The sequence below is a fragment of the Anguilla rostrata genome, chromosome 11 (genome assembly GCF_018555375.3).
Source record: "Anguilla rostrata isolate EN2019 chromosome 11, ASM1855537v3, whole genome shotgun sequence".
In the NCBI taxonomy this organism is placed as follows: Eukaryota; Metazoa; Chordata; class Actinopteri; order Anguilliformes; family Anguillidae; genus Anguilla; species Anguilla rostrata.
Window position 1 is genome coordinate 39,776,694 of NC_057943.1, and position 21,475 is coordinate 39,798,168.

Here is a 21,475-nt window from a genome sequence, read left to right on the forward strand (position 1 = left end):
AGTTTAACTGGTGTCTAAAGGGCTATTAAAGTATTTCAAAAAAAGTAATTGAACCAGGTCCGGTTGGCATTATGTTTTTGACTATTACATCTTGCTCATGTGATGTACAAGAAGAAAATAATCCCCTCAGCTGATGACAACTTCAGTCAGAATTAAATGTTCTGAAACACAGCAGCCGTGGAGACATTCGTACCTGAGAAGAAGTAGAGTTTCTTAGTGAGCAGATCCTCGAAGGCAGAGTCGATGATGGAGGGGAGGGCAGGCCAAGTCTCGGAGGTGCGGTAAGGACCCTTGATCCCTTTCTTCTGCGACACCTTCCAGTACTGGCTGCACAGGACGAGGCGACAGCCCAATGTTAGAGAAGATTACCATCACCAGCGCTGGGAAACACCCATCATCCATCTTCTTCTCTAATAATTCAATCAATCAACCTCTCAATCAAGAGTTTTTCCAAGAGCCATTTAACACCTTAGTTCACACACAGTGCTTCACCCCTGGACTCCAGACCAGAACAGATTTCAGACTATTTTAGATTTGGATCATAGGGGACATTATAGGTGTTGAACAAGAGGCTAAAAACAGTTTCTGCTATTAGAGCTTTTGGGCCAGTCTAGGAAACATTGGCCCAGAAGTTCTAATTCTAAAATCTCTGCTGCAGGTTGTCAAGCTTTGACATTTTAAAGCAATTTCAGAGGCTCAGGGTCTATAAACTAGACTGGTTAAGAGGGATATCTGTGTACATGGTGGCAAATGCTCACTAACAGTGACTTATGACAAACTTAAAACAATAATTCCACCTGCAACGGTCTTCTTTAGTTATACCAATGGCCTTTTGAAGACCTTCCCATGCCAAATTGTGAAATGGCAGACTCCAATTCGTTGGGTACAGATCAGTCAAGTGTGTTGGTACTATGCAGAGCCCTTTCAGTTCTCCTTTCCCGCTGCTAGCTTACCCGTCCTTGAACAAGTGCAGCTCCTGCTGGATCAGAGTGATGGTGTCAAATTTGTCCACACGACAAGCATCCAGAGAGGGGTCCACAGGAGTGGGTGTAGTAGTGGTTGTGGTCTGGGGAGTGGTCTTCTCGGTGGGGGTGGGGTCAGTTGCAGCACGGGTAGGAGGAACTGGGTCAGGGCCAGGTTTTGGTCCTGTAAGTGAGAGTGGGGGAATTTCAGATACAGTTTGGACCATCGCTGCATGTGCTTTAACCCTATAAGGTGTAAGATCACATATATGTGATTAGAATGATCATAACTGAACATTCTAATGTTGATGTAACAATCATTACTGGTAATTGAAAGCAATGGAGTTCTTGAAAAAAAAAACATTTGAAAAACCTACTCTGCAAAGTTAAAATCGCAGCAATTTTGAAATTGCAAATGAAATATTCATATTTCTTTGTTATGTAATGAGGGAAAATGAAAAATACATGCAATCTCCAGCTTCGATGCAAATGTTTATTACACGTTTTGAAGTGTTGTATTATAAGAATGATGGTTTGCACACCTGACTGTGTAGACCACATGTGCTGGAGATGCACAAAGGTAAATAAATTTAAAAAACTGCAACGTTGGGTTTGCAACTTTAATCTCAGATATCTCTGTCCTGACAAAATCTAACAGTTCTTGTAGCATTTCTGCTACATTCCATTCTACTGCTACTTTACACCAGACTGGCCAGTGGAGTATAGGCTCCCCCTCTATAGCCGGGTTACTCTCGAGATTTCTTCCCATTGGGGAGTTTATTCTCGTCACCTTTTGAGGGTTTTCTCCCCATTGGGAGTTTTCTACCTCATGTACAGCTATTTGGGGGTTCAGGTCTGGTGTCTGCTCTGCTTGCTCTTTTTGCTTTGTCTCTTGCCTTGCTTCTCTGTAAAGCTCCTCAGGGAGACATAATAACTGGGTGTAGTGTCACCCCGGAAAGGGAGGGATCAGGCACCTGCAAGCCTGCCCGTTTCCCCTCGGTGTCCCACTGTCTGTGTGAGCCCGACTTGTGAACTGTGCTGTGATAAGGCACTGCATGCTTTGGAGGGGAGTGCATACTTGTCAGCACTCAACATTATACAGTAATCGAGTGCATACAAGTATGCAGTGAGATGTATGAGAATCGACAGCCGCAGTATCAGCAATGAGCGCTGGTCAAAATATGATTGCCCATTTCAAATGGTGGAGACAAAGGTGAAAAAGCAAAATGCTGGCCATGAATAACTAATATCCCATATTCACTGTGGCAAACAAGCCTGCCACAGGCCACTGAAGTGGCTTTCCAAGGGGCCCTCCAGCACAGAGACCCAGGGAGAAGATGTTCCAACAGTCCACATTTATTTACAAGGGTCAGCAAGATGTTATAGCCAACTGAGCAGATGTAAAACACTGTCATGACAGAGAGGCTTCCCTTGTGTGGGTGGGGATGGCAGATTTAACCTGTGCGCACTCATTACCTCACTATGCACAGGTGCAGCCACCCCTGTTCCCGGGCCCAATTAGCCTGGCCAATTATCTAATTCATAACCAATTATCTAACTAGCCAGGTCTAATTAGCTTGACCCAGGGCAGGTGTGGCTGCTTAAACCAGCCATCCCCACACCACATTCACATTTCAGGGCTTTTAATCATCATATGCTACAGTGCAGTCCATAAGTATTTGGAGAGTGATGCGATATTTCTGTTGTTTTGGCTCTGTACTCCACCACATTGAATTGGAAATTAATCAGTGAATATGAGGTTAATGTGCAGACCGTCATCTCTAATTTGAAGGCATTTACATCCATAATGTGTCATAGCCCTCTTGTTTCTCATGTTTTCTGCTAGCCTCGTGTATCTTGTCTTTGTTCGTAAGATCTTTGTTCTCTGTTCTCTCCCTGCAGTGCAGGCGGGTCCTCGCCGTCAGCTCCACCACCCTCGTTAGCAGCTGATTTCCCTCACCTGCTCTCTGCATTCCGCACCCTTTGCCAGAGCATTCGCTGATTGTTCGCAGCATATATTCTCGGTTTTCCAGCACCTCCTTGCCAGATTTCTCCAGATCTTCTGATACGTTGCATCGGCTCCAGTTTTAGTGATTAGCTAAAACTACTTTTTTTCCGTTCATGTTTTATTCCTTCTCTAGTTCGGATCGCCTACCTGCTTCCCTGTCCCGTGTCTGTCCAGTACCTTGTTAATTGTATCTGTCTTGTAGGTCTAGTGTGTCCAGTCTCCATGGTCGTTCTGTCTTGTCTTTCATCCTGTCTTGTCTCCTGTTTGCCGGTTCCAGCTCACTTTCCGCCGGCCTTCCTGTCCGGTTCAGCCCTGCGCCTGCTCCCTGCCGCTGCCCAGCCCTGCGCCTGCTCCCTGCCGCTGCCCAGCCCTGCGCCTGCTCCCTGCCGCTGCCCAGCCCTGCGCCTGCTCCCTGCCGCTGCCCAGCCCTGTTCATCATTCAAACCACACCTGCCTTGTCCCTCTGGTTCACTGTACCTGGAAATAAATCACATCTGGTTTTTCTCTGCATTATCTGTGTCTGCGTCTTGCGTTTGGGTCCACCTGTACTGCTCCCCGTAACTTAATGGGTGCTCTGCGTAGGAATTACAGCATTTTTATGAGTAGTCCCCCCATTTTAGGGGTTGTGCATGCCATAGACATCACCAGATGCTGGGTATCTTCCCTGGTGATGCTCTGCCAGGCCTGTAGTGCAGCCACCTTCAGTTCCGGTTTGTTTTTGGGGATTTTTGCCTTCAGTCTTGTCTTCAGCACGTGAAACACATGTTCAGTTGGATTCAGGGTGGTTGATTGACTTAGCCAGTCAAAAACATTCTACTCTTCGGCCCTGAAAAACTCCTTGGTTGCTTTAGCAGTGGTTTTGGGCTCATTGACTGCAAGGTGAAGTGGCATCCAATTAATTTTGTGGCATTCGGCTGGACCTGGGCAGATAAGATGTTTATGCGCACTTCAGAAGTCACATCAGTAAATACAAGTGAGTCAGTTCCACTAGCAGCCACACATGCCCAAGCCATAACACTACCTCCACCATGTTTCACAGATGAGGTGGGATGCTTTGGGTCTCTTCCTTCCTTTTCTTTTATTTTCATACAGGTTAGTACTCATCTCATCTATAAATATTAAGTACTTTTAATGCAAACTCTAAGCTCTGTTCTGTTCTTGAGGCTTACTGATGCTTTTCATCTTGGGGTGAACACTTGGGGTGAGGTTATGCAAGTGTAGTCTTCTCTTTATGGTAGTGTAAGAGTGTTCTTGATCTGTTTGACAGTTGAAAAGATGTTTTTGACACATCCACTGTTTTGGAGATATCTTTGGTTGATTCATTTAGATTTTTCAGCCTAAAGGTGACTACACTGGTATTGACACTTCCTTAGTGCTCATGTTGAGAGACAACACCAACAGACTCCAAATACAGATGCCACACCTAGAATCAACTCTAGACCTTTTCTTAGATTTTGTAGCTTGTGTTAACTTATGATGCAACAGAACACAACTGGCTAAGAAACAGCTGAGCAGTCAACTGTCCAATTTCTTTCGGCCATCTAAATGGGGGGAACTATGGATAAAACGGGCTGTAATTCAAACAGGGAGCACCCAATATGGATGCAAATACCCTCATATTAAAGTTGAGTCTGCACTTTAACTTAATATTCATTGCGTCATTTCAAATTCAATGTTCAAGAGTAAAATTTAGGAAGACCTTACATTTTTAAATGAATATAGGCCTACTGCAGAATGATACAGTGAAATCGATGGGTTTCTGACTGCTGAAAGTGTGGACACCTGGTATCTGAAACTAAACTATTTGGGAAAAAGGAAGAGTTCATACATACACCTTATTGCCAACATAATTTGTTTATTATATTCAAAGCAACAAACAATAAACTCAAAGCAAGCCCTATTGATTTATTTCAATCAAAAACAGCAAACAGCTTTTCTTTATCTGGACTGTCCTTCTTCTACCACTGCTAATTACATTACATTACTTTACAGGCATTTAGCAGAAGCTCGTATCCAGAGCGACTTACACAACCTTTTTTTTTTACATTCAGCTGGATGTATACTGAAGCAATGCAGGGTAAGGTTGACATTATGTTTTCTCAAACATTTGAAGAGAAAATATATAAATTTTCAAACTTTTTTTAAGATATATTTTATGTACCCTGTCAATTTTGGACATGAATCCCGAGTAGTATTTTTTCAGTAGATAACTCTCATAATAATGAAAGACCCAGGAAACCGAATCAGCGGAAATGCAGTGATTGGCTCCTGTAACAAACTTTTCTGAGACAACAGCACTTTGAATGGGCATTGAGATAATCAGCATAGGCTGTTCAGCGATACGGGCCTTACCTGGTATTACAACTATGAAGTCCTTGTAAACGTGATAGGGTGAATCAGTTATGGCACATCGGTACAGTCCACCGTCTGACTTTTGTAAATTCCAGAATGTCACATCCATACATCCGCTGTATTCAATTAGAGATATTCTTCCCTTATAGATGTCATCGGCATATCCTCTGTTGTCCACAAAAGGAAGGCAAACACCTTGGTAAAATTTGCAGCAGAACTTTTCATAATAATTGAAATACGGATCAAAAGGCAATCACAGCAAAACCGTTCCTGATGCGTCTACTCTGTCCTGTCCCCTTGATAAGTGACAACCTGTGGGAAAAAGGCACATGGGAGATTAATGTTTTACTTTCTGTTCCGTCGCTCCAGGCATTTGTGAAATTAGTCGTTAAATTACCTAAAATGAGAAGCAGAATAAAGATTGCGGGGTCCATAGTGAGAAGACTACAGGCTGCTCCTCAGTACTCTGTGTCACAACACTGTACAGGCACAACAGTGGACTTCCTCAATTAGATTCCTGTGTCGCATTTCCCCAATTTTATAAAGCTTTATTATTATTTACTATTTTTAACTGATCATGTGATGATATTTCCTCTTGCTGTTCACCAAGAAGTTGTCTTAATGCTCAAAATTTAAACGGCTGGACTATGACTGTGAAATTGAAAACACCTTTCATACCCGAGAATTTTTATCAAAAAACAGCCGCGTGAAAGAAGAAAGTCTACAAGTTACTCATCTGTCTAAAAGGTTAAAGTATGTAAAATATAGTATCTGATACCCTAGATACGATGTCAAAAGTCGACAGGAAGCCGATCGTTCTGCTCAAACCAGAGCACCTCAGAACACTGAGAGCAAAAGTAAAAGATGGCTATTTCTTTTCTTAAAAGTATAAAAAATGTTCCTCATTCATTTTTTCTTCCGTCTCCAGACTACAAAGCATGACCTAACTTGACCATCAATGAATCAAAATGTATTTATTTGCATTTTTAAGTTTAATTATTTGTAGATTTCACGTTTGCGCATTAAACACTAGTTAACATAAATTCTGCTAAGCTGTACAGATATTAATTTACACAACATAATTTTTTAAACAGTTCATTAACAGTTTACTTTCCATTTTGTAACTTTCATTCCCATTCAGCAGATTTCCCAGTAGAGGAGCTAGTGGACAGCATGGTGATTACATGAAAACAACATGAAACATGAAAGCAGTATTTTATATCATAATGCTGCACAGGTTCACCATTCATGTGGTCTGACATTTCAGCTACATATCTGGACAAGCTCATGAATGATTTTGTCCATGATTGTGTGTCCCCATATGATGTACTGTGGTATGTGGACTTTATGTTGGTATGTACCAGAGTTGGTTTATCATGATGAGGAACTAATTGACTCAGGGCCTAACTGGCAGAAACGGAACCTGCATACACACTGCCCCCAACAAAAAAAATATTATGAGATCTGATGCTCAGCAGTCACTGCATCCTCTTGCACAGTTTATGCATGCTGCAGACATACAGTGAGTACTAATAAGCTCCTGAACATTTTTAATGATGCCAGAAAATAGTATTCTATGTTATATCTATGTTTGTAGTATGAAGTATTTTGATGTTGTCAAATGTGTTTTGACAGCATGCCTTCTTCCCACAAGGTGTTTGTAGGGAGGAACATGCTTTCATGCGCACCATGCTGCTTTATGATGAAATGCGCAGTAAATGCGTGTATTCCATTTTGAGTGCATTTCATGTGTGACTTCACTGAGGAGGCATGCTGAAAGACAAAATGTCCGGCCCCTTTTCTGTTTATCCACCACAGATCACAATCACAATCAGTCTGTACTAGTAGCGCAGATACATCAGTTAGACTAGTAGCATACATCAGTTATACACTTGAAGAAATGTTGTTGTCGTATTGTTGAACTTGCATTCATAAATAAAAAGCCTGTTATTTCTGTGTTTAAAAAAAAAAAGGAATTTGGACATTGAGGAAATGGTTATTTACAATCCTTCATGCGACTGTAATGTTCTGTCAGTTAAAAGCAGCCCACCTCTGAGGGGGTTTTATATTCTAATTTACACCCGTTTTGTCAATGTGCCAAACCAGCTTTCTCCAAATATGAAGAACTCCTGTTAAATGGCTGTATTCAAAACCAAGTAACAACGAAAAACGTGCAAACTAACAATCTACTAGGATACCCCTTTGTAACACAATCTGTAGTCCTTCTCTCCACAAACCACACAATCCTCAGTTCTGGGACGCACACAGGTTTTATTGTGTGCTGGTTACATGGACGTACACACACACACACACACACACACACACACAGTAAGGAAGGGGATCACACAGCACGTCGCCCCCGCGTGCGTCTCTCATTCAGTGCCCCGGTCTCACTGCAGGCAGAACATATAAACATTTTCCAATCAGTCATAATTGCAAACAGCCGTGGTTGCTGAACCACCTAAACCGCTCCCTCTCCGCCTGCATATAGCGCCCTAACCACACCAGCCCTCCACACCCTTATTTCTGAATTCCATTAAACTGGTATACAGGTTGCCCAGCAGTGGACTGGCAAACTGTCCAGGGTGTATTCCTGCATCTCGCCCAATGCATCCTGGAAAAGGCTCCAGCATCCCCCGCGACCCTGAGGATCTAGATGATGGATGGATGGATGGATGGATGGAACACAGGTGTCATACCCTTTCCATGTACCAATGTTGCAGCAATTGGTTTGCATGCAAAGCTGAAATGGTATTACACTGCTCAAACTGTTTTTACACAGAAAGGGCTGTAGACTTTTATAATGCAGTAATGTCACAGCAAGCACACCAGGGTCAAATACTTTAATCCTTTAGCCAGCAGTGAAACTCCTACAGACCATTGACAATTTAAAAAGCAACATCTTTTCTTGCAAAACATTCAGATGAAAATGAATCTTATTTTCATATAATTCGAATTTCCATTCAATGACATTTTCATATAATTATAAGGCTTATGTAATTACACGTTTTGATGAGGGACACATTTTGGTAAAAATTCTCAGGGAACAACTGAACAACTGTTTTCGAATGTTAGCAGGTCGCCATATTAAATTTGACCCAGGTTTGAATAAGAAACAAAATAAAATCTCAGCATGAGGCAATTCTGGTGAGTGTGGAGTGGCTGTCTGGCAGCGTTGTCTAAAACGTCTAAACGTGGGCCTTTCATTAGTTAGCAGTAGAGTACACAACTCGGTCCCGTGGGGGAGGGCTCTGTGAGCACTGGTGTGGATTCACATTGGACTAAACCACGTCACTCAGCTCCTGTGTCCTGTCATTGGTCAGAACTTCAGCACAGGTCACCTCAGCGACTCCTGGGGGCTACAATGGGGAGGAAATAATGCAACACTTTACTGTAGGTTCATAAAGCCTTTATGAACTTTACCATCATAGCTATGGGCTCCTTATGTCATGGCTATGAATGTATATAGACTTCAAAAAGCTACATAACCACAACTCTCGCTAATGAATGTAAAGCAAGTAGAAAAGATAACACACATTTTATTTCCTATGAACAATTCATGAACATTTTAAAGGGGATGAAGCATCACTTGTGAATTCCAAAGACCACTCTCATTCAAAGACCAAAGTACTTTTTCATTTTTGTCTTCCACAGCTGGTCTTATTTTACCTGAAATGAAATGGGAGTCAGAGTCATGTGACAGCAGGTTTGTACACACCAACCAGCAGTGGTACCCCTTAATTCCACAAATACTGTTTCTGTACAAATAGCTATGACGGCGAGAAAAAGCGCTGTGATTTATTGTAACCAAGAAAAAGCCACGGGCTTAAATAAAATAGCACGCAAGTGCTACGAACTGAAAACAGTGTCTCCCGTGAGTGTGTTTGGGTTAGGAGGGTGGCACTCATTTGCCACAGTGGTGGCCCGTGCGAGGGAGACTCGAATTAAACACACTGCACAAAGGAGAAAAAATGGAACACAGCCAGGAGCAGGGGGAACCGGCACAGCCAGTGGTAGCGCTTGCGAGGATGCTGGAGGGGATGGCAGCAATGCAAGAAAGGCAGGCGGTGATGCACGCCGAGCAACTTGAGGCTCTGCGAGCACAGACATCCCTGCAGACGCAGGCTCTACTGCAGCTGGCTGCTGCGGGAGAAACTAGCTCCCGCGAGCGACAGAACAAACCCCCGTAGCTCTTCACTTGCCTAAGATGACCCCGGAGGACGATGCTGAGGCATTCCTGGAGGGGTTTGAAGTGGCAGCGAAGGCGAGTCAATGGCCGGAGGAGGAGTGGGTCGTCCGCCTCCTGCCCCTCTTGACTGGGGAAGCCCAACAGGCGGCGCACAGCTTACCCCCCACCGCGCGGGCTGTCTACCTAAACCTAAAGAAGGCGGTCCTGGACCGCCTGGGGTACAGCCCGGAAGAGCACCGGCGGCGGTTCCGACAGACGGCTCTGGCAGGAGAGGACCGGCCATTCGCCTACGCCCAGAGACTGCTGGATATGGCCCGACGGTGGCTCCGACCGGAACTCCGGTCAGCCGACGGAGTGGTAGAGCTGGTGACACTTGAACGGTTTATCGATAGCCTCCCGGGGAGACAGCGAACTGGGTGAGGTGCCATCGACCGACCGGGTTGGCGGCCGCCGTCACCCTGGCGGAGGACCACCTGGCGCTCTACCCCGCGGCCAGTCACAGCACCAGCACCAGCAGCAGCAGCAGCAGCAGCAAGGACGGGCAGACACGGCTCCGCGCCGGAGAGCCCCTCCTCGTTCCCTTCCTCCCCCCTTCCTTCCTCCCTTCCCCGTGCCCAAACCCCCTCCTTTTCCCGTAACAACCCTTTTTTCCTGTTTCCCCAGCCCCAGGCTCAGTGGCGGCGGGGTTCGAACCACAGAGAGCTCCTCAGACGCCCGGACCGGGGTATTGGCGGTGCGGACAACCGGGTCACCTGCGCCGAGAGTGCCCGCTCATGGAGGTGGGGCAGGTGGTTCGTGTTGTCGGCCCGCCCACCTCCGCTCCCGATCCAGACGGAGTGTACTGTATTCCGGTAAGGATTCAAGGGAGTGAACACCAGGCGCTGTTGGACTCAGGGGCTGTGCAGACCATGATTCGACAAAGCCTGGTTCGACCCGAGGCGTTGTTAGAAGCATCAAGGGTATCTATAAGGTGTGTGCATGGGGATCTACACGAGTATCCTATTGTCTCAGTGGAAATTCGGTGTCAAGGGAAAAAGCATAAAATAAAGGCTGCGGTTAGCTCCCGCCTCTCGCACCCTCTGATTTTAGGCACTGATTGGCCGGGTTTCGCCAGGCAGCTGGTAAGGTAGGGGGGGTGCGTTCACGACGGGTAGGGCTGTGTGATGTGTGTGGCTGCTGTCAGCGGTGACGCGGGGTCGTCCGACGCGGCAGAGGGGAGCCGGCATCAGTGGAGCCTCCGGGGAGACTCCGCAGGTACCGGTGTTTCGCCCCATGGAGGATTTCCCACTCGAGCAGTCTCGTGATGACACCCTACGCTTTTCCTTTGACCGCGTGATGTCCATTGATGGTCAACAGGTGCGCCCTGATGCAACACTCACTCACCCGTATTTTGTAATAATTCGGGATAGGTTATACAGAGTGTGTCGTGACACTCAGACTAACGAGGAAATCACCCAATTGCTGGTGCCTAAAAGCTCTCGGGAAATGATTTTTCAGACGGCTCATTTTAACCCCATGGCTGGTCATTTAGGGTATGAGAAAACACTGAACCGGATAATGGCCCGCTTCTATTGGCCGGGCATTTGGGCCGACGTGCGTCGGTGGTGTGCGTCGTGCCCTGAATGCCAACTAGTAAATTCCCCGGCTATACCAAAAGCGCCGTTGCGCCCCCTTCCGCTAATGGAGGTCCCTTTTGAGAGAGTGGGGATGGACCTCATCGGGCCGTTTGATCGGAGCACGCAGGGATACCGTTCGTGTTAGTTCTGGTGGATTATGCGACAAGGTATCCCGAAGCAGTTTCTTTGCGCAGCATTTCGGCAAAAAGTGTTGCGCAGGCATTGTTTCAAATAATCTCCTGAGTCGGAATCCCGAAAGAGATTCTGACTGACCAGGGCACCCAGTTTATGTCACGCACACTACGCGAACTGTACGGGTTATTGGGCATTCGTTCTATTAGAACTAGCGTGTACCATCCCCAAACGGATGGGCTGGTTGAGCGTTTTAATAGAACGTTGAAGTCTATGATCCGGAAGTTCGTTCATGAGGATAGCCGTAATTGGGATAAGTGGTTATCTCCTCTGGTGTTTGCAGTGCGGGAGGTTCCCCAGGCCTCCACGGGATTTTCTCCCTTTGAACTACTGTTCGGTAGGAAACCCCGGGGGATATTGGACCTAGTTAAAGAAAACTGGGAGGAGGGTCCGAGTCCTAGTAAAAATGAATTACAATACGTGCTGGACCTGCGAGCAAAACTCCATACACTGGGTAAGTTGTCACGGAGAATTTGCTCGAGGCGCAGGCACGTCAGCAACAGCACTATAACAGAGGAGCTAAACTACGGCAATTTTCACCGGGAGATAAAGTTCTTGTGTTACTCCCTACCTCTAGTTCTAAATTACTCGCCAAGTGGCAAGGGCCCATTGCAGTCACACGGCGAGTGGGGGAGGTTGACTATGAGGTAGAGCGTACTGATAGAGAGGGGGCAAAACAGATTTATCACCTCAATCTCCTGAAAGCGTGGAAGGAGGTAGTGGCTGTCTCTCTGGTTACGGTGGATAAGGAGAGAGATGAGCTGGGTCCGGAGGTACCAAATTCATCCAATCAGATCTCAACCTTTCAGATGACCATCTCTCACCGAATCAGAGAACAGACCTTGCCTTGTTGCAAAAGCGTTTTGCTGATGTGTTTTCTCCCATACCAGGACGCACGCACCTCATACACCACCATATAGAGACTTCCCGGGGGTGACGGTGCGGCCCTATAGATTGCCGGAACACAAAAGAAATTGGTTCAGGCAGAGATAAAGGCAATGCTAGAGCTGGGGGTAATAGAGGAATCCCACAGTCCCTGGAGTAGCTCCATCGTGCTGGTAGGTAAGCCTGATGGGTCTATTCGCTTCTGTGTGGATTATAGAAAGGTAAATGTAGTGTCACGGTTTGATGCTTATCCAATGCCTCGGGTCGACGAGCTCTTGGATCGGCTTGGCACGGCTCGATTTTTTTCGACGCTGGATTTAACCAAGGGTTACTGGCAGATTCCCTTATCTGCCAAATCTAAGGAAAAAACGGCTTTCTCCGCTCCGGATGGTTTGTACCAATTCAGGACACTTCCGTTTGGGTTATTCGGGGCCCCTGCCACCTTCCAGCGCCTAATGGATCGGGTATTGCGTCCGCATGCTGGTTATGCTGCTGCCTATCTGGATGATGTCATCATCCATAGCAACAGCTGGGAGCAGCATTTGCAGCATGTGGGGGCAGTGCTCGAGTCATTAAGGCAGGCAGGGCTCACGGCTAACCCAAAGAAGTGTGCTATTGGCCGAGCGGAGGTACGGTATTTGGGGTACCACTTGGGAAGTGGACAGGTGCGGCCTCTAGTGGACAAAACCGCTGCGATTGCAGCCTGTCCCCGACCCAAGTCAAAAAAAGAGGTAAGGAGGTTCTTGGGGCTGGCCGGCTATTACAGAATGTTCATCCGGCGTTTTCGGAGCTAACCAGCCCCTAACTGACTAACCCGAAAAGGTGCCTCAGATCCGGTCCAGTGGACGGAGCCGTGCCAGCGGGCGTTTGAGAGGGTAAAAGAAGCTCTCTGTGGGGAGCCGCTCTTGTTCACACCTAACTTCTCTCTCCCTTTTGTTTTGCAGACCGACGCGTCGGACAGAGGGCTGGGGGCGGTTTTGACCCAGCAGGTGGAGGGAGTCGACCGCCCCGTGCTGTACATTAGCCGAAAACTATCACAACGGGAGGCGAAGTACAGCACGGTGGAAAAAGAGTGCCTCGCCATTCGGTGGGCGGTCGGAGCCCTCCGGTATTACCTTCTGGGTCGCCCATTCACCCTCTGTTCGGACCATGCCCACCTCCAATGGCTCCACCGAATGAAGGATAACAACGCCCGGATCACTCGGTGGTATCTGGCTTTGCAGCCTTTTAACTTCAAGGTGATCCATAGAGGGGGGGGGGGGGGGGGGGGGGTTGGTCATCGGCCGGATGGCTCCCGGCCTAAGTCGGGCGGTGGGGGTATGTGGTGGAGTGGGCGTGGTTTGAGCGTCGGCTGCAGAGAGAGAGAGAGTGAGAGGAGCGGCTCTCGGACCCTTCGTCACAACTGTCAGCTGGAGGTAATCAGCGCCGATAATTGTTAATTGTTTAATTGCGCTGATTGCCTCTGATTGCTTTCAACAGTGAGCCTGGGGTTTTTAAAAGCACGACCGGAAGCCGGAGGGAGGGAGAGAAGCGCCGGCGAGAAGACGGCGAGAAAAAGCGCTGTGATTTATTGTAACCAAGAAAAAGCCACGGGCTTAAATAAAATAGCACGCAAGTGCTACGAACTGAAAACAGTGTCTCCCGTGAGTGTGTTTGGGTTAGGAGGGGTGGCACTCATTTGCCACAATATATAAATGTTAACATCAACTACATATTGTTGCCAGATACGTATCTGTGAAAATAGTTTCAAATACTAGATTTTGACTCAATGATAGGAGAATGAAGGCGGCACCTGGCAACCTTGACTACAAAGCACCATTAAAATGAGGCTAGCCTACTTATTGTGACATTGGGAGAACAGTAGCCTACAGAACTCTGATGTCTACTGAGGTGGGAGCACAGAGAGAAGGAAATAAAGATGACAGGATAACTTATTTGATTTCATTACCTGGAAGCATTTACTGTAGGTAGTTATGGGCATGCAGAGTCAACTGGTCGAACACAGTAAGTACAGTAAGCATTGGCTGAATATGGTAATTGTGGCCTCCATCCGGCTACTCAGGAAAATAAAGCTGTTTTTTCATGACTACCTTGAAATGAATTAAGTGCAGTGCACTGTAATGCATCTGGAAGCCACTTGATTAACATGGGGGTAGTCTGTGTTCAATTGGATAAACTCCATACATAATACAAGTGAATATAACTGACGGGTCCTCTCAGTGAGTTTTCTATGGAAGCTTGCCTTCTAAAGCGAAAACTTGACGGAATTATTTAGCAACAGTAACTAAGGAGAGCTGGACTTTGGCAGAGACTAATCACATAACCGCACACAAAAAGGAGCAACTTTTTCGATGTGTGAAAACAAAATCCCAGTGAAAATCTCTTTAAATTGATTAAAGAGTTTTTTTTTTGTTTGTTTTTTTTGTTGAAAATCGAGCCTTACTGTGCTGAAAAATAGTCCTTGAAACTCCTGTCACCAAAGAGGTTTCTTAACTTACTTTGGTTAAGAAAACTGAAGGGAGGAGGAACAGAGTTGAATATGTGGTGAGTCTGTGGTATATACAGTATATCCACTCTCATTCTGTACCATTATAAGGGCCTGTGAAGATTTTCAGAGCTTGGGTCTTTACAGAAACAGGCCGACATGCCAGTTGCTGTTTTTATTCTGAAGAAGAGAAATCAGTCAAGTTATGGTTAACCACTTCCTCTTTGAAAAGTCTGTTGTTCACTAGGTTTGGCTCAGGACAGTATCTGCAAATGCGTAGCCAATATAAATGAAGAAATTGCAAATGCGTAGTTTTAAAACATTTAGATATACCTCCCTAAGAAGGAGACATCATGGGATGTCCAGTAAAATTGTGTCCCTCCAAACAATCAAGTTACCACACAAGCTACAGTTGAGGCCAAAAGTTTGCATAAACCTGGGCTAAAGATATTCAGTCTCCACACATTTCATCTTAACATACATTTCTTTTGGCAAATCAATTAGGGCATCTACTTTGTTCACATCAGAAGTCATTTTAAAACAATCGATTTTAGACAGCTTTAATTCACTATATCAGAATTTCAGTGGGTCAAAAGTTTACATACACCAAGTTGACTGTCTCTTTAAACAGTCTGGAAGATTCCAGAAATTGATATAATGACTTTTTAGAAGCTTCTGATTGGTCATTTGTAATAATTAGGAGTTAATTGGCACCTGTGGCTGTATTTTAGGGCCTACCTTTAGAGCCACTGCCTTTTCGCCCTTGTTACCATGAGAAAATCCAAGAAACTCAGCCAAGAAAAAATTGTGGACCTCCACAAGTCCAGTTCACACACACACACACACACGCACACACACACCCACACATACACACACACACAAACTCACACACACACATGCACACACGCACACATACACACATGCACACGCATGCACATACACACACACACACACACACACAGACACATGTACACACAAACACATACACACACACGCACATGAATACACACACACACACACATAAACACATACACACAAGCACACATGCACACACACACAGACACATGAACATTTACACACACACATACACACATATGCACATGTACACACACGTACACACACACATACACGCTTGTACACACACATGCATACATGCACGCATTCACACACACACAGATGCAGACAAGACACACACATACATGGTAACAAGGAAATTATGGTAACATTATTTGCATTCCTAAAGCCTTTGTAAACTTTCATATGACTGCTGTGAGCATATTAACTGGGTTTTAAGAGTTTGAGGCTTTATAGGAAGTGGCCCACATGACAGTTGCTGTGTTGCTGTTTTTATTTTCAGAAAGAGAAATGGTTTATCCACTATCCAGTAAACCACTGCCTCTTTGAAAAGTCTGTTGCTCAAGATGTTTGTCTCTTATCAGTTAAATAAATAAATGATACATGTGCAGTACTTTTATAGCATTTAGATTTATCTACTTATTTAAAAAAGGAGACTTCATGGGACGTGACTTCACTTTATCCTTTTCTTTATGTCACTCCAAACCATCATTTTAACATGCAAGCTGTTCACACTAGTATGGTGTCGAAGGAAACAACATTTATACATTGAGTGACTTGGTTTTCCCAATACATCATCCGTCCAAGAAGCAGTCTGAAGAAGAGACTCCTCCAAACAGTAGAGAAAGGTCTCCTGCAAACAACGAGCCATAACTTCATGCTTCTTTAGTCTAAACTCCCCTGCAATGAAGCCATGGAGAATAATTCTACCACCAAAAAGAGGAAGTAGTCATGAGTTTTCATGCTTAAAAAATAGACAACTGCTCTCAGACAATTATCGACTTACGTTTGACCTTGGATGCAAAAACAGGCCAGCGATGGATTGGTGTCCTGTCCAGGGTGCATTCCTGCCCCGGGCCCAGTGCATTCTGGGACAGGCTTCGGCCCCCCTGTGACCCTGACCAGGAATAAGCAGGTTAGATAATGGATGGATGAAAGGATAGATGGATGATGGATAGATGGATGCAAACAGTAGCCACACAGAAGAACTCTGGCGGAAATGGCGAGAGTGGGCAGCGGGGATGAAGTCGTCCTATCAGGGAGGAAATACCAGGCAACCAATAAGAGTGAGGCACTTTTCCTCAGGAGAGACAGACTCTCTGACAGAGACACGCTCTGTCATGTCAGCATGTTCATGTGCAGCAGTCATAAATGGAGAGGGCTTTGTTTGGGGTCATCCTTCTGTGCTGTTGGTTACGTTGATGTTTAAATTTATCACAGATTTGTAAGAAAACATTTGTTGAATTATTTTGAGAATTTGTTGCTGACGTTGATGTATAATCTGATGTTATTTTTATTGTGTCACCCTGGTCATGACAGTATCATTTTCCTGTAGTAACCTTTTAAAATAATCTGCATTGTTTAACGCTCAACTTATTATTGCATTTTTTGTTTTGTGATTATGGTTTACTTACGGAGGATTCTTTGCTATTGCTGGTCCTTCTTGTTTTTCTGTTGACCTCCAATTCCCCTTTTCTGGTTTTCCTACTGTGGATGCAGGAATTGATTCTACTAGAGTCTTGGATGTGGTTGACATTTCAGAATGGTCTATATATATTTTTTAAACAAAATGACATGCATGAAAAAGTTTCAATGATTTGCAAAAAAGTGAACTTCAAGATTTGTGGTTCTTAAAGTATCATAATCAGTAATACATGAAATTAGATATATTACATTACATTACATTACAGGCATTTGGCAGACGCTCTTATCCAGAGCGACAAACAACAAAGTGTATAACCATAACCAGGAACAAGTATGACGAAACCCCTAGAGAGAAGTACCGATCCAAGTGCAGGGAACAACCGCATAGTTCAACTTGGACCCCGAAGGTTAAACTGATTAACACTAACAACGAGAACGGCAACAACGCAGTCTATGGAAAAAATACAAGTAGTAGTTAAGACAGTTAATACACCTAAGTCATATATTTCAACAGATTTGACTTAAAGCATCCTTCCAGGTACCCATGATGCAGTGTGAGCACCCTTACCTGCTTCAACATTCAGGTGCACCGGAACCCGATTGTCACTGAGGGAGGAATGTCCCTTCACTCCACAATAGTACACACCAGTGTCCTGTGCTGTGAGGTTACTGGTGGTGATCAGGAACTGTCTGTTGGAACGGTCATCTCTGATCTGTGTTCTATTTTTTCTCTCTTTATTTTCAGTGTTCACCACAGGGCTGCATCCGTCCTCACTAGCTTTTTTACACCAGTATTTAACACTATCGGTGTAATCTGCAGAATACTGACATCTGATTGTTTCACTGCTGGATGCTTGCCCAATTACATTCACCGGGCCCCAGAGATTGGGTATGGTCGCAGCTAGAGGAATTTAAAAAATGTGTGAAAAGAAAAACACTTGATTACCATAGCGTGAATAAATTAGCTCCGTTTGCTACAGTCTGAAATGCTTCTTTAGAACGGCTGTCTTTTCCCTCATGTTGTAAACCAGTCCCACACAGTAAAATGTCCAGTGTTAATTATACTCTAATAGAGCACATAATGAGTCCAACAGGGACCGTATGTACTCTGCCAGAGTCAATTTAACACAGTTTACTGTGCTGTGCCCATCACCTGAAACATATTCCTCAGTAATGGAGTTGCTATCTGATTCATATCCATATACATATTTTCTCATTTATCTCTATTTGCTAATGATATTTTGCTTTGGATTTCTTGACAATATGAACAACTCAAAAGTAATTTCCTGTCATAATTAGCACTATGACAGGGATTCATGAAAAATACCTTTTTTGACAGTGATGTACACTGATGGACTCATTTCATCGAACCATCTTGGTATTGATATTCCACACTGATACCATCCATCGTCCTCCTCTCTCAGATCCTTCATAGTTACAGAGAACACTCTCTCTGTTTTATTATCTCTAATCGACATTCTTTCGTCTTTGGTAGTGCCATCAGTCTTCACTAAATCGCTACAATGCAGTATTTTTTCTTTGCACCAGTATTTCTCATTCTTATCATGATCTGTATATCTACAGGGGACAGTCACGCTGTCACCCACCAAGACCCTCACCTCCCCTGGACCCCAGACAACAGCAGAGTAGGCTCCTAAAAAAGCACAGAAGAAATGTTTTATGATAATGCTTAAGTGTAGTGTAGCCATTTTATCACTATAGTAAGGCTCCTAAATACAATGGCACAGAAAAACATTTCACATTAGACACTATGCACATATGCTATAACAACATTAATTTACATGTTATGAATGTGTTCTCCATGAATTATGCCCAACCCAGTAATAGCATATTTCAGCTTATATCCAGCACATTGCTTAACACAGCTATTACAGAACATTTACAGTTTATATAAACACGTGTATAAGAGCTTACCATAGATATACCATAGACAGTCATATACATAACCCATATGAGGTTAACCACGTTTTCTTTAAGTTTCCACATTTCTGCTCAGCATTCATTGCGTGGATAAATCTCAGCGGTTGATTAAAACCCTGGTACAATGGAAACTAACACTATTCAGTCCACCACGCTCCTGTTTTATAATAATGGATTGCATCAGCCAATCAGAATGAGAGTAAAACAGAGATGTGTTTGTTTACCTGAGAGGAAGGAGAGGACCAAAGCCAGCCTCATTGCTGCTGGATCTGAAGGCGACGCTTCTGTTTTGGAGTGTGTATCTGAGAGGAACACAAACGGTCTGTGTCCTTCCTGTTCTTAGCTGGGTCTGTGCTGTAATTAACCGAGTAAAGGGAAGGAAATGCAACTGTGGCAAGGGTGTGAGCACAAGAATCTTGGGAGTCTGGTGCTTTTATTCACCATGTTAACTCTTTTAACTACAGCCTTGACCTGCTCATATGCAACATTTAGCGACTGTGTATGTATAATACAGCATACACCATTTTTTTTGCTGTATATATTTTCCAAAATATTGATGGACAGACTCTAATTATAATTGTTCAGTTTTCTCAAACAGCCAAAGATATTATCACACTGTCAGTTCTCTGCATGATTCATTTGAGCTGTAGTCTATCATGTGGCTACTTTTGTGGATGTATGCACATGTGTGTGTGTGTGTGTGTGTGTGTATGTGCGTGTGTCTGTGAGTTTGTGTGTGCATTTGTGTGTGCGACTCACAGTTGTGCAAAGGTGATAATATGTAAGGCCTCTCTCTCTATCTCTATGGCAGAGCTCACAGGAGAGTTAGAGAAAATCGGTGGCAGGTGGAAATGGGGAACCAGACAATGTTGGTGTACAGGTGGGTTGGGGGGGGGGGGGTTGTATTATGTGCCAATACCAAAGAGGACAGGAGACTTACACTGGAGGTAGTGGAAGCTACAAGGAGGGCTGGCTATTAATACAGCTCTCTGTAGCGTGGGCAGAGAATAAAAGATGAAAAGACACATTTAACCAAAGATGTTCAAGGGTATACTTACAGATTTCTGTCACAGTATGTAAAACTTAATGTTGTTACAGAGATAGGGAAAAAAAATGCAAATTATCCAAAAAAAATTTTAACAGTAGTTCAGTAGAGTGTTATAATGTTGCATGTCTTTGGTTTAAAGTGAATTTAATGAGGGCAGAGGATTTCAAAGTGTGTGGCAGGCCTCCTCAGGGGGGCACCAGACAGCTGCAAGGGTCAGCTCCTGATCGATGTGGTCAAGACGGAGATGATCTTCATCCCTGCTCCATCCTCTAACCTTCTTGACTTTTCTATTTCCCTGGGGGACACTGTGGTGTCATCATCACCGACCGCAAAAAACCTTGGAGTGGTGATGGACAACAGACTGTCCCTCTCCCAGAACATCACGGCGGTGAGTCGAACGTGCAGGTTCTTCCTGTACAACATCCGGAGAATCCGCCCCTTCCTCACCACCTACGCAACCCAGCTCCTGGTTCAAGCGATGGTCCTGTCCCGCTTGGACTACTGCAACTCGCTACTGGCTGGTCTGCCAGCATCCGCCATCAGACCCCTGCAGCTCATCCAGAATGCTGCAGCGCGTCTGGTCTACAACCTCCCCAGACATTCCCATGTCACCCCCTGCTCACTGACCTCCACTGGCTGCCTGTTATGGCTCGCATCAAATTTAAGTCCTTGGTGCTTGCATACCAGGCAGCTAAGGGGTCAGCACCAGGGTACATTCAGAGGATCATCAGACCCTACACACCAGCCAGACCTCTCCGTTCTGCCACCTCTGGACGCTTGGCACCTCCCCTCTTCGCGTCTGCACTTCCCGCTCCCGCCTGCTGTCTGTCCTGGCCCTCGCTGGTGGAATGACCTCCCCGTGATGGTCAGAACAGCAGAGAATCTCACCACTTTCAAACGCAGACTGAAGACTCATCTCTTCAGGCTGCACCTCTCCCCACCCCTCCCTAGCCTATAGTTCAGCTCATTGTACCTAGCTAGGATAATTTGATTATGTTAGTGTATCTGGCAGGATTGTTTTTGTATGATTAGGTGTGATTCCAGTGCTAGTTTGTACTAGGTAGGATTCTTGCTTGCTGAACAAGCTTACTCTACAGGGTTGGAGTCCTGATCGATGTGGTCACTTCTGGCACTATGATCCTTACTTCACTCTAGTGTTTCTTTTGCGCCTCTACATCATGAAACCTATGCACTTGTTATACGTCGCTCTGGATAAGAGCGTCTGCTAAATGCCTATAATGTAATGTAATGTAAAAGGGAGGCACAGAGAGGGGAGGGTGAATAGACACAAACTCACA

General features: G+C 45.0%; 2 protein-coding genes across 4 annotated transcripts in view; both read right to left on the reverse strand.

The window, feature by feature from the left end:
• The window catches only part of LOC135234929 (matrix metalloproteinase-9-like), a 44,784-nt gene extending 38,818 nt beyond the window's left edge, over positions 1-5,966 (reverse strand). Inside the window, exons 1-4 of one of the 2 annotated variants that reach the window (XM_064300067.1) lie at positions 5,720-5,966; positions 5,323-5,634; positions 954-1,146; positions 194-327 (exon numbers count right to left, since the gene is read on the reverse strand). In XM_064300067.1, the coding sequence (XP_064156137.1) occupies positions 194-327; positions 954-1,146; positions 5,323-5,431 (436 nt within the window). In that variant the 5' untranslated portion in view covers positions 5,432-5,634; positions 5,720-5,966. The remainder of the gene's footprint in view (positions 1-193; positions 328-953; positions 1,147-5,322; positions 5,635-5,719) is intronic. The other variant, XM_064300066.1, reaches the window with a different exon arrangement.
• The window catches only part of LOC135234926 (polymeric immunoglobulin receptor-like), a 109,536-nt gene that overhangs the window by 29,706 nt on the left and 58,355 nt on the right, over positions 1-21,475 (reverse strand). Inside the window, exons 5-7 of one of the 2 annotated variants that reach the window (XM_064300044.1) lie at positions 17,179-17,251; positions 16,551-16,661; positions 14,648-15,820 (exon numbers count right to left, since the gene is read on the reverse strand). In XM_064300044.1, the coding sequence (XP_064156114.1) occupies positions 15,574-15,820; positions 16,551-16,661; positions 17,179-17,251 (431 nt within the window). In that variant the 3' untranslated portion in view covers positions 14,648-15,573. Of the gene's footprint in view, positions 1-14,647; positions 15,821-16,550; positions 16,662-17,178; positions 17,252-21,475 lie in introns of those variants that run through there. The other variant, XM_064300042.1, reaches the window with a different exon arrangement.